General features: G+C 48.3%; 1 protein-coding gene across 1 annotated transcript in view; it reads left to right on the plus strand.

Annotated features, from left to right (window-relative positions):
• The window catches only part of Nek2 (NIMA related kinase 2), a 13,667-nt gene extending 7,885 nt beyond the window's left edge, over window positions 1-5,782 (plus strand). Inside the window, exons 7-8 of the mRNA XM_028760782.1 lie at window positions 3,613-3,741; window positions 5,301-5,782. Of these exons, the coding sequence (XP_028616615.1) occupies window positions 3,613-3,741; window positions 5,301-5,521 (350 nt within the window). The 3' untranslated portion in view covers window positions 5,522-5,782. The remainder of the gene's footprint in view (window positions 1-3,612; window positions 3,742-5,300) is intronic.
• The last annotated feature ends 7,539 nt before the right edge of the window (window positions 5,783-13,321 follow it).

A 13,321-nucleotide genomic window follows, 5' to 3' on the forward strand; every position in this document is an offset into this window, starting at 1 on the left:
TATATATATATATATATATATATATATATATATATATATGAAATATTCTATTAGAAAACCATCCCATGACAATGGTCATGTAGAGAGGAATGTTAAGAAAATAGAGAATGTTCTAAGTGTGGTTTTACCTCAATAATTGCAGCAAGAGTTGGGGCCACAATGTGTTATTTGCTGTGAATGTCTATCAACCAAATCTATGAAGCCAAGCAAACTGAAGTGCTTTTTTGATAGCAGCATTTGTGCTTTACTGGCAAGGGCATTGACTACTTAGAAACAACACTGATGAACTCAAGAAAGCCAAACTTGAAAGCACCCAGAGGCGTGCTTCCACCATGCAGCAGTGGATACAGAAGATTTCCAGAGACAGGCCTGTTGGTGCCACTGCAGGGCAAGTGTGTGCTAGAGAGGTGGAGAGGAAGAGGAGCAGAGCGGTTTGCATATGAAGAGAGGAACTGGAAACTTGAAGGTGGTAGGGAACAGCCTGATGTGAGGAGTCTGAGATGCCACCTGAGGCCATAGTGAGATCCCGGCCCCTGCTGCCACTGAGAGCCACGTCTGGGGCTGTGGCCCTGAAACAGCTATGGACCTTGATGTTTGTGGTCCATGTTACCACCAAAGGCCAGTGTACGTTCCTGGTCTGGGCTGCCTCCTGGGACCATATTAATGTCCGAGGACTTTGAAGAGCTGGCCCCTTGCCTGGGCATCCTGAGAGAACTGGCCCTGGTGGTGTGGGTGCAGGAGAGCTGACCCTGGCAGTGCTGGTGGGGCAGTGCTGGTGGGCTAAACAACTTAGCTCCCAGCCAGGCCCAGATTAGGGCTCTGAGTTGACCCACCCCAGTCTCTTCTGTCTGTGAACTGCTGGAGCCTGTGAAATGGTTGGTCCCACAGATCAGAGTTGCAGGGTCTCCATGACTCAGGGCAATGACAGGATCCAAGAGGAGTCCTGTGAGGATCCAGTGTTGACGGTGTAGCAGAAGCCAGAGGCCTCGAACCACACCAGTGACTCACTGCAGTGAACATTTGCAAGTAAAGCTGTCTGGACAAAAGACTATACTGTGGGACACACTGTGACACACCGCAGCTTCCATGGAGAGGAGAGAATGTTTTTCTTTTGTGGGGGAGGTTGGGTGGTGGAAGACGGACATTGAGAAACAGAAGGATGGGTGGGATTGGGGTAAATGATGTGAAATCCCAGAGAATCAATGAAAAAGTTAAAGAGAAAGCCAACTTGACAGTGGTGGCAAGTACCACAAATAAGATGTAGCTGCTCTTGAAACTTCATATGTGGTGACTCAGTCACCAGGGCTGTAAAACCTCACACTGCTGAGGACTCACTGTTGCCAGTGGCCAGTGATATCACTTAGGTTATGATCAGAGGTGATTGTTACACAGTTGAGTGCAATTTCCTTGACTAACAACACTGTCCGCAGAACAACAACACATCTGCTGATATTCTTAATCAGAAGTCTAGCAAATTAAAAGTAAATTCAGTATTTAGTATCCAGCTCAATGAAGCTACAGATGTAAACTTTTCAGTTATTGGCTCAGAAGTATATTAATGATGGTGACTTTAAAGATGGGGTTTTTTTTTTTTTCAAACTTAAAACAACCACCACAACATGCAGTTGGTTCATTTCTGAAAGAGCGTAAGATCTCTTGGGGAAAGGTTTGTGGTGTTTGCACAGATGGTGGTCCAGCTATGCTAGGACATAGATCAGGATATCAACATTTGGTACCGAGTGAGACATCAAAAATCATCAGAACCCACTGATTCATCGCCAAATATTAGCCATGAAGACGCTGCCACAGGAGTTATAAGTAGTGAAGAGGGCCGGGCATGGTGGCACATGCCTTTAATCCCAGCACTCAGGAAGCAGAGGCAGATGGATCTCAGGTCGAAGCCAGCCTGATCTACAGATCATGTTCCAGGACAGCCAGGGCTACACAGAGAAACCCTGTTTCAAAAACAAAACCAACAACAAAAAGTAATGAAAAACAACATAAGTTCTGTCGGTTTTGTAAAGGTGAACACTTCATACTGAAATGAAATGGTTGTAAAGAGGAAAAGTTTTAAAATGAATTTTTGAACTTCATGATAAACTCAAAATGTTCTTAGTCAGAAAGCAGGGCTGCAGTTCTAAGCATAAAAGTGAGTTGCAGACAGTAGCTTACTTGGTTGCCATCTTTGTCATCTTGAGTGAGTTACATTTATCACTGCAAGGACCAAATACGACATGCTGCGATTTGTCTGAAAGGATCCGATTATTCCAAATGAAACTTCAGCTTCGGAAAAAAAAAAAGGATGAAAATAAATTATGTGCTGCCTACCTTATCTGCTTTCTTTGAGGAGCATGACATTGAACCGGACAAAAGAATTACAGAGATAGTTTCTGTGTGAGAACATTTGCATGTGCTTGCAGACAAGACATCTCACTGTGTTTCCAAGTCTACATGACAGCCTGTTTGCACTTGCCAGAAGCCCATGCATTCACAGTCACAGTTGAGGCTGCTCCTCAGGGTGCACAAGAGTTCACTGAAGAGCTCATGAACAGCAGTGAGAGCTGACCCCTCCACAGCGCCCCAGCTACAAAACTCTGGGTCAAGTGTTTGCAGCAATACCCAGCTGTACTCCTCAATTTTTTAAACCCTGTTTGTAATAATGCTTCTCAAATGCTTTAAAGTCCCTTCTAGCCCACCATCCACTAGAGGTAGTGGAAAAGAAAGGTTATTAGGATACAGGGGCATGGACCTGTTTAGCAATTTTTTTGGAGCAAATCTCATCTGCGTCAAGAAATCAGTAGTTCAGTTCATAGGAATCATCAGTAGCGACTCGTCCACTGGCAAACACTTCTGAGTACACCAGCTGTCTGGTCTGGTAGTGTCGGGATAGCAAACATGAATCAGCAGCGGTGGCATGACCCGAGCAGAGATTTGTGCTCTTGCTAAGGCTGCCCCGAGAATTTCTGATGTGGTGAGAAGCGGCAGTCTCAGCCTTTGCATTGAAGTTTCTTTTTACTGGTACTGTCATAAAATGTAACCATGTAGTTTACTGTTGTTATATTAAGATTGTTACTAGCTGGCCAGTGGTGGCACACGCCTTTAACCCCAGCACTTGGGAGGCAGAGGCAGGCGGATTTCTGAGTTCAAGGCCATCCTGGCCTATGGAGTGAGTTCCAGGACAGCCAGGGCTACACAGAGAAACCCTGTCTCAAAAAAACCACCCCCCCCCAAAAAAAGTAAATATTTCACAATATGTAATTACATAAATTTGTGACTAACCACTATGCTTTAATTATGTTTGGTTTGTAACAATGAAAATACATCCTGCATATCAGATATTATGATTTATAACAGTGGCAAAGTTATAGTTATGAAGTAGCAACAAAAATAATGTTATGGTTGGAGTCCTCACAACATGAGGAAGTGTAGCAAAGGGTCCCAGCTGTAGGAAAGTTGAGAACACTGCAGTACTTACCAGCCTGCATGTGGGGGTGACGAGAGACACGAGGAGAGAGACAGACAGGCAGACAGGAGTGCCAGGCTGCAGTGGACAGATGGTTTATGGCCTGAGCTCCTATTTCATTGCTTTTCTTTTTCCATGCTTTTTTTAAGAGAAGGAACGGGAACTTTGTATTCGAGAGAGACTTGCAGAGGACAAGCTGGCTAGAGCCGAGAGTCTGCTGAAGAACTACAGGCTGCTGAAGGACGAGCACAGGCTCCTGGCTGCGGCCGGTGGCCCAGGTATGCAGTCAGCGGCACTCACTGCCTCACATGGCGATGTCCCCCTAGTGTGGCCCCCAGATCTCAGGGTGACACCATTGAGTCTGTACTCCCGAGTGGACTAAGGCCCTGTGGGTGCAGCGACTGAGGCCCTGGGCGAGAGACCTGATAGGAGTTGTGACTCCATTTCAGCTTCCTCAGTGTACCAAAGACACGGAGATACTTAAGTATTTCATTTTTGAAATGGAAACACTTTGAAAACTATACATTTCAAATTTTTCTCAGGTATTGTGTTCGTTGGCTATTGTGGTTTGAATAGTTACGGCTCCCATAGACTCGTGTTTGAATGTTTGGCCTAGAGAGAGTAGCACGATTAGGAGGTGTGGCCTTGTGGGAGGAAGTGTGTCACTGGGGGACAGATTTTGAGGTCTCCTGTGCCCAGTGTGGAGGACAGTCCCTCCTTTCTACCTATAGATCAAGATAGAGAACTCTGGGCTCCTTCTCCAGCACCATGTCTGCCTGCACGCTGCCATGCCTCCCGCCATGATGATAATGGACTAAATTCTGCCTGCAAGCCAGCCCAATGACATGTCCTTTATAAGAGTGCCTTTGTCACACTGTCTCTTCCCAGCAATGAAACCCTAAGACAGTTACGTTACCAAAACTATATTTTCAAGCAAAAATCCTGGTATTTTAAAACTGCCACACTTCAGTCAGTAGAAAACCTGACTTAGAAGGCATGGTGGTATAAGTCTTTGATCCCAGCACTTGAAAGACTGAGGCAGGAGAATTGCTGTGAGTTTGAGACTAGTCTATTGGACATAATGAGTTCAAGACAGTCCAAAAGAAAAGGGACGGGCAGTTGACTGGAGAGAGAGCACGCCAGCTAAGAGCACACGCTTCTTGTCTTAGTCACTGCTCTAGGGCTGTGAGGATACACCATGACCCTGTGATTCTTACGAGAGACAGCATGTACCTGGGGCAGGCTCACAGTTTCAGAGGTCCAGTCCATGACCATCGTGGTGGAGAACATGGCGGCAGGCGTGGCGCTGGTGAGGTAGCTGAGGGCTACTTCTTCATCTGCTGGGATTTCCTCCAACAAGGCCGTACCTCCTAATCCTTTTCAATTTGTGCCAGTCCCTGATGACTAAGGATTCAAATATATGAGCCTCTGAGGGCGTTATTTAAACCACCACACTGTGCTTCCTGGGGACAAGCAGCTGTATTGGAGTTAGAAGTTAAAGTTGAATTATAATTACTGGGTGTAAATGTAAAATCATGTACTATAAAATCATCAACTACTGATATATACACGCACACATGAACGGATGCTGGTCAGTCCTTTTTAATCAGCTGTGGCTGATGTCAATACTGGCCCCCTTGTGATAGTCACAGCAAGTGTGGGTTTGGTTCCTAGCATGCATGTACAGCCCTCCTGCCTGGAACTCCAGCTCCAAGGGAGTCCTTGGCCACTTGTCCTAGAGAGCATCTCACAGGTATCAGCTGATAGGTCAGCTCTTTGATCTGTGTGATATAATTGATCTTAGGTAACTCAGATCCTTTTCCTTTTCTTTCTAAAGAACTTGATCTTCCATCCTCAGTCATGAAGAAGAAAGTTCATTTCCATGGGGAAAGCAAAGAGAACACCGCACGGAGTGAGGACTCCGAGAGCCAGGTCGCCAAGTCCAAGTGCAAGGACCTGAAGAAGAGGCTTCACGCTGCCCAGCTACGGGCTCAGGCCCTGTCTGATATTGAAAAAAACTACCAGCTAAAGAGCAGGCAGATCTTGGGCATGCGCTAGGCCGCCACGGCGTGGAGCTGGGTCAGTATTGATACTGACAACCCACCAGAGATTGGTCCTCAGCTGCTGTAGTTTTGTGTGTCTGAACCTTTGTGTGTGGTGAGCGTGGCACTGGGATTGTTTGTGGTCTACAGGATGGACATGTCCTCTTCCTAATATCCCTGTGTAGAAAGCATGCTGGCTTTGCTGGTTGGTTGGGCTTTTGATCCTGTGTGCGATTACTACTTGGAATATGAGACGGTGCTCTATAGATACTATAGATCTTAGGAGAAAATAATGTTAGGGAAAGAATACTTCACCTGAAGGACTCACTGAGAAGTTCACACGACTGAGCGATGCTGCCTTCACTGCCGTTTCCAGGGGAGGTTTCAGCGGGTGTGTGACCTCACTGTAAGGGAGATGGCAGGGCTTCGGGTCTTGACTCTCCCACAGAGTTGCATGTCAGAGGCACAGTGAGAGCTTATTTAGTGTGTGATGTTACAGGGAAGACCCAGCCACTGGCCTGACAGCCCCACTCAGAAGCATTCTGGGTCTAAGTTGCTCGTTGTGCTAGTTAACTAAAGACTAGACTTGGGACAGAAAGTATAAGGCTGCAGCTTTTACCTAAGCACGTGATTTACCTTAGGGTAACTCATGCCAGCACAACACCTAGGCTATGCCAGGCTGACTGACACAGGGCAAATGTCATTAGCAGTGTCCCTCAGCACGATGCTGTCCTGCAATACAGGCAGGCACTGGGGACAAGAGGCTGCTGGGAGCCCTGAGAGCTCCCTCTCCTGCTGTGTGCAGGGCCTGTCTCCGTCTGTCAGTTCATGACATTAGTTAAGTGCTGTCTGTGCCCTCAACTATGAACGGTCCAAAATATCAGAGTCTATATATTTTAAATCACACATGTGGTCTCCAAACATTTAATGTTGGAGAACTGTCTTCAGAAAGTTGGTCTATTTAAGGCTACTGGGGGAAAAGCAGGTCTCCTTTGCTATCTGTCCACAGTCCCTTGAGACGGCTTCAGAAAAGAACAGTGTGCAGTATATGTTATTGATAGCCTTCACCTGAGTGAGGGCCAGATAGCTCTTGTCTACAGACTCCTGAAGACCTCTGCAGAAAGGGGTCCATTTGTCTAAATAAGTGCTGCTGGCTGAGACGGAAGGTCAGAAGCATTTTAATGCTGTTTGTTTCATGGCTAAATCCACAGGCTCCTTGCGTTTTAAAACTCAGTGTGCTTTCCTTTCTGGAGCTGTGACAGCTTGCTTGGGTGGGTAACTTGCTGAGGTTGACTTTTGAAATGCTTCAGGGTAAACTGCTGTTGGCACTTGCAGCTGTAGACGCTGTACGAGGGAGGGATTGCTCACTGTGACAGCACCTGGGACCCCTTGCAGCTGCAGATGCAATCCCTGGGATCTCTTGCAACTTTGACTTGCAGTAGCAGCTTGGAATGTTAAAGTGTGGTGAGCATCTTCTCTGCTGTGAGGGGCCTGACAGTCTACCAGGTGGGAAATCTTGTTAAAAACCGGGAACTCAGTGCAGTGGTTTTCCTGCTTCTTCTTTCTCCTTTGGTCTATAATGATATTGGCATAGCAACACAGAGTAAAATCCATATATAAATAATTCTAAGTATGAGCTTTTAAATGTTCTTGAACTGTAGAAAAACTTAATTGGATACAATTGTTTATAATTAACAGGTCATCTTATTTATAAATTTTCAATATAATATAAATCTATTTTGTGGAAATTTATCACTGTGATGCTTGCATTCTGTGTGTGCATGTGTGTACACATTCATGTGTGTGCAGGTGCACGTAGCACCTCGAGGGCACACTTGGGTGTCACTGTTCAGGAACTGTCCACCTTGATGTTTGAAAAGGAGTCTTCCTGGCATGGGCCACGACAATTTGCCAAGCTTGCTGTCTGCAAGTCCCGGGGTTCTCCCGAACGCTGACATTACAAGCACATCTTACTGCATCGAACTTTATGTGGTTCTGGGCCTGAATTCAGTGCTTGCACAGCAAGTACCTTTCTGACTGAGTTGTGTCCTTAGCCCATGATATCATTTGTTTTTATTCTGGATGTCATTTGTGTCCCATTTTTCCATGCTGTAAAACTTTCATTATTCTACAGTTTCATTATTCATTCCGCTGTAGACTGTAGTGGAACTCACTCTCTCATTGATCCTGAGGGCTAGCGCTGCAGAGCCGATAGTCTGCTCCACAGGGCATACTGGGCAGTGTTTAGAAACATTCCTTGTTTTGTTTTGTTTTGTTGGTTTTTCGAGACAGGGTTTCTCTGTGTAGTCCTGGCTGTCCTGGAACTCACTCTGTAGATCAGGCTAGCCTTGAACTCAGAAATCCACCTGCCTCTGCCTCCCAAGTGCTGGGATTAAAGGCGTGCACCAGCACCACCACCCGGCTTTGTTTCAAGACAGGGTTTCCCTATGTAGCCCTGGCTGTCTTGGTTCTCAATCTGTAGACCAGGCTGGCCTCAAAGTCAGAGATCTGCCTGCTTCTGCCTCCTGAGTTTTGGGATTAAGGCATGAGCTACCACCACCCAGTTGTTTGGAAATAATTTTGAAAGTCCCATAGATAGTGTCCAGTGATGCTGCTGACTGAGTAGGCGCACTCTCAGGAGGGCCGGAGTATACCGCCACCCTCACAGAGAACTTACTTTACACTTTGATGTGTTTAGTGTGTGTGCATGTATAGACACATGCCTGTGTGTGTCAGAGTTGGTGTTGTGTTTCTCGATCTCCACTTTGTTCATACAGAGTCCTCCCTGAACCCAGAGCTCACTGCTGGCTGCTGGCCTCTGAGTCGGCTTGCCACAGCGACCATGTGATTGGTGCAGCTGCCGTAACTTCCCGGCTTTTACATGCATTCTGGGATCTCAGCTCTGGCCCTCGGCTACCTCCTAGTCCAGAATTTTAAAGTCATGTCTAATTTGAGCATGAGGAACTTTCTCCATCATATTTTTTATGTAACATTTCCCTGATATTGCTAACTGAGTATAATAGAAACCAAGCTGTGGAAGGTTCAGAAATAACCCCTTCAGGTATACAGACTTAGCACACTGCTGATAACATAGCTCTCAGACAGAAAATGACACAGCCAAACGCAGAGATTTTTTCCAGCAGCCTGTTCTGATGTAGACTCTGTTGAGTCTAGCAGCAACAGCATCTGCGAGGCTCAGTCTGAGAGGACTGTGCGGGACTCTTGTTCAAGAAGAGGCGGGGAAGTACTTTCTCTACAGCCTCCCTGATCTGAGTTACTTGCTATTGAATGTTCTAAGAAACACTGGGGCACTGTTAGCACGCGAGTTGTCTTCATTCTGGACAATGACAGCTCACGCTGGCTCATCCCTGGAGAGTGCCTCAAGCTGTGCACTCAACTTTCGAGTGTGTGTGTGTGTGTGTGTGTGTATGTGTGTGTGTGTGTGTGTGTGTGGACAGCTGGGGGGCCTGTGACATATTCTTCCTTCACCAGCCCTGTACAGTGCAATGAGTCTAGCCCAGCACCCTGCTTCCTTAGGTCTGTTGCTCAAACCAAGGCGGTTGGCCTCCCCCAGGAGTGTTAGCCCTTCTAGGCTGGACATCTTTTGCCAGGACACCCACCCTCCATTAGGTCTCTCACCTGGCAGGCAACACATGGATCGTGACCCACCCTGTACTGAGCTGCCTAACATTGGCCCCTTCACAGCTGTATCCAGGCTTCTGCTGAGGGTCCTATTAAGAAGTTAGAAACAGAGTAGTCAGTAGTCTCAATCACCCATAAATAAAACTAGACCTTAAGAAATAAAAGTCTGGAGCCAGCTAGATGTGGCTATCTCAGACCCTACTTAACTTTGATTGATTCACTCAGTCAATGGACAAGTCATTGAGGGCCTACCATGTTGAAACGCTCACACTAACCCATTACTGTGGAGAGAACCCAAATTCTCCGGCACTAGATCTGCGGAGTTAGGCAACCAGGAGAGTCGGCCGTAAGTGCTAGGGAGCAGAATAAAGCTGATTAAAAGAGCAAGGAAAAGAGCTGGAGTTGTGCGTGCACACCTTTGGGAAAAGGGGACACTGGGGTTCCACAGGAAGAGCATGGGGTGGGGAGACGCAGTGGGATGGGCTGTGCGGGCAGAGCAGGAGGAAGGGGGCTTGCAGGGCAGTGAGAAGAGGGTCCTTGAAAGCTTGGAGACACATAGCCGACTTTGCATCCTGCCACTGAGAAGCTGACGCAAGCCAGTTCGGTCCATCTGGACCAGAGAGGAAGCTCTTGGAAGGAAGGGGCTGCTTGCTCCCTCCCCTTCTAAGGCATTAGGGTTTCAACAGGCTCACCAGCGGCTCAGCAATGGCAGAAGGTGGCCTCACGGTGGCGCCAAGGTGCCACGAGCCCAGCAGCCGGGAGGCGCGGGCCCCGGCTGAGCGCTGGTCTGAGTTACACCCCTGTGAAGAGGTGCCAGAGAAAATGAGGCGCACAGTCCCAGGTGAGCAGCACAGTCTCCCAAGTCACTGGCTTGGTGGAGGACCAGACTCACGCAGGAAGGAGGCCCTGCCCGCTCCCCTGCCTCTGAGCACAACAGCCTGTTTCCTACATTGGGTGTTGAAGTTAAAGCAGTGCTCAATTCAAAAGGTCAAGAGATGTTTATTCTGGAGCCAAAAATGAGTGACTGTGGCCCAGGTACACAGATTCCGTTTACCCCAAATACCATCTTCCAGCATGGTAAGTTTTTCATGGAGTTTTTATAGTAATAAAAGAAAGTCAGCTGGACTGCCATGGCAGAGGAACCCTTGCTATAGCCCTCAGATCCCTTGTGAGTATCTCAGTGTTGGGGCTGGGAGAAACTAGGGCTGTTCACACCAATAGGTCCCACATGGAAGCCAGCAACATGTGGCTGTTTACCGGGTTAAAATGGCCCAAGATCATTTTGCTCTGGACCTGCAACATTCCAACTCTCCATAATCAGCCCGGTAGCTGATTATCACAGTGACTTCTTTCCAGAATTTAGCGGGGGGAGGAGGGTTAAGGTAAATGCCTTCCCTGAGCATAGACCATGCTGTGGGTCCAGCCCTGTGGAGGATACTTAGAATTTAAGGTTATCTGTGGCTACATAGCCAGTTTGAAGCCAGCCTGGGCTACATGAGACCCTACTTCAGAAAAAACTCGAAAGATGTGCCCTTCCTCCAGCCTTGAGCAGGCCCGAGACCTTGCTTACCACAAGAGACCAGATAATAGGACCTAGGTGGAACTAACCGCCTTGGCTGCATATCAATAGACACCTAGGTGGAGTCCCCCACCTTGGCTGCAGGTAGATCCTGCTACAGGAACTTGAAAGAACTGCCCCTGGCCTTGCCTTGAGACATCTCCGGCTATGGCCCATGACCAAGAACGGATTATCCCACCCAACTCTCCAGGCTGAAATTAGGAAGGGTTTGGGCGGGGTCTTCCCCTTTACGTTGAAAGCTTAACATTAAACCATCGAGCCTTGATCAGAGAACTTTGTCTTGGCTTCATCTTTTCTCGCTCTCCGTCCCCCTTTTCGTTCCCAGCCCTCTTTTCAGGTGAACCCCTTCGTGGCCGCAGGCAGCTACAGAAAAAACAAGAAAAAAAAAAAAAAAGAAAAGAAACCTTTAAAAATAAGTAACAACAAATCCCCAAGACAACTGGGCGGTTTAGCAAGATGGGCCAGAGTGGTGTGATAGAGCCAGCTGGCCTTTAGATCTGGTGCTGAAAGAGGTGCCCAGGCAGGTTTAGGTGGGGTAGATTTAGATGCTGGTTTTAAAGCAAGACCCTGGGAGGGTGGGTTTAGTAGCTTTTCCTCCCGATTTCCTCAGAACTGCTGCCATGTCTCCCGGAGTCCCACTCTCTCCAAAGCCCAGGCCAGATGCCTGAGACACCCAGGCTGCCTAGAGTCCTTCCCCTGAAGTATCCCTCACAGACAGGTCTGTGGGACCAGAGGCAAGGCTCCCAACCAGATTGGGCTCTAAAAGGAATGAAGAGAATGCACCGTGTGCCAGGAATGCTCAGTGATGTGGAAAAGGAGGACCCGCATTGATGGGTGGATTTCTCAGAAAGAAAGCTGTTGAAACCAGCCTCACCTGGGGAGGTGCATGCTGGCTGAGGGCCTTCGGATGAGGCCTGGGCCTTCTTTACCCTTTCCCTACTCGGCACTCCTCTTTCCCATGTGCCAGGGTTCCCCCACCACCCGCTGAACATACTGTCAGAGCCATGGGCATCTGTGCGAAATCTTAAGCTAGGACACCTCTGACCCATGCGTCCCTCCCTCCCTCTCAGCAGCCAATTGTCCTTCTGCTTGATGACAATGTCCAGGTGGCTGTTGGACTGACTCAGCAAGTGGAGATGCCCTGGGGTGGGGGGAGACACCCCGCAGCTATCCAGGCTGATTTATTGTCTAACCCTCTGAGTTCCTCGCCTGAAAACAGAACATTAGTCCTGGAAAAGGTGAACTGTGTTCAAGGGCCTGGACCAGTCCTGGGCAAGTGTATTCCACGTGGCCCTGGGAAGGATCCAAAAGGGCTTGGGTTATAATAGAATGTAAATATTTAAACTAAGGGGGAAAGCGTGAGTGAAACCAGGAATGAGTCCAGCATGATAATTGCAGTCATTACACCCGGAGCCAAGCCCTGAGGGAGCAGACCGCTCACTGAGGTAAAGCAGGAGAGACAGAGCTCAGGGTGTGGTATTAAGCCTTTGCTGTATCTCCCGCTGCAATGGACCCGCCAGTGTCATCTGGACGTCTTGCTAAAAATATAGACTCAATTCAACAGGTCCAGGGTGGGCCAGATAATCTGTCCTAACTGCTCTAGGGGTGGACTGCTCGCTGTTTGGTAATTTCCCAACTGCGAAGAAGGGGCTGAGAGTCCACCAGGCTCAGGGAGCTGTGAAAAGCAGGTGAGTTGAGCTGGGGACAAAGTAGACCCCACTGAATGCTCTGTCTCTGCCCCAGACTGAAGTCTCAGGGGAGCACATGCTGAATTAACGGAGAAGAGAGGCTTCGGAAGGCTTTTCATGCCCTGATCCATTTAACACTCTAGAATATGAGAGGGGTGGGAGAGCTTGGTTTGACGTCCCCAGAGCCCTTGACATCATGTGATACAGAAGAACTAGAGGAGCCCCCTGCTCTCTGTGTCTACCTGGTAGGAGTTTCTGGGGTAAATCTCTCAGGGCAGGAGAGGGCCATATATGGTCCGGGGCCAAATGGGCCCCAACCATGTTTCCAGGATCAGAGGAAGTAGCCAGTAGGTTGTCTAAAGCAAGGTTACACTCACCCTCCACACCAGCAACAGATGTCCTCAGGGTGTCCAGGGATAGCCTGGTCTAGCCCAGCCCATGGCCGCCCCAGGCACAGAGCATGGATCTGTGAACCAGGCAGGGGCCATGGTTCCCGGATGGCAACTTTCCTGATGACACCTACTAAGGGGGCCTGGGAGGGAAATGGCTCATTAAAGTTGAACTTTGGAGTTTACTGAACATTTATCTTAAACCAGTTATTAACCAGTATTGACTGTTTCCCTCACAAACCAGAGATAGATGAGGGGAACAGAAGCTGCCGTCGCTCCCTGGCTGGAATGTATACGTTTCAGCAGGGGTAATCCAATCTATAGAGGCTGTCCTCGCCGCCACTGCACAGAGCTCAGCCCCACACTGCCTCTTGATGGATCGGCAAAGATGCAAGAACAGAAAGCTGGACCTACCAACGTGGGGAGCACTGGGGGTTCCCTTGGAAACATCCTGGAAAGGGGAAACTGAGCAGTATCCAAGAGGGGCAGAAACATTCCAACTGGCAGGGGGGAAGGGC

Source organism: Grammomys surdaster, unplaced genomic scaffold (assembly GCF_004785775.1).
Source record: "Grammomys surdaster isolate TR1022 unplaced genomic scaffold, NIH_TR_1.0 130, whole genome shotgun sequence".
NCBI lineage: Eukaryota > Metazoa > Chordata > Mammalia > Rodentia > Muridae > Grammomys > Grammomys surdaster.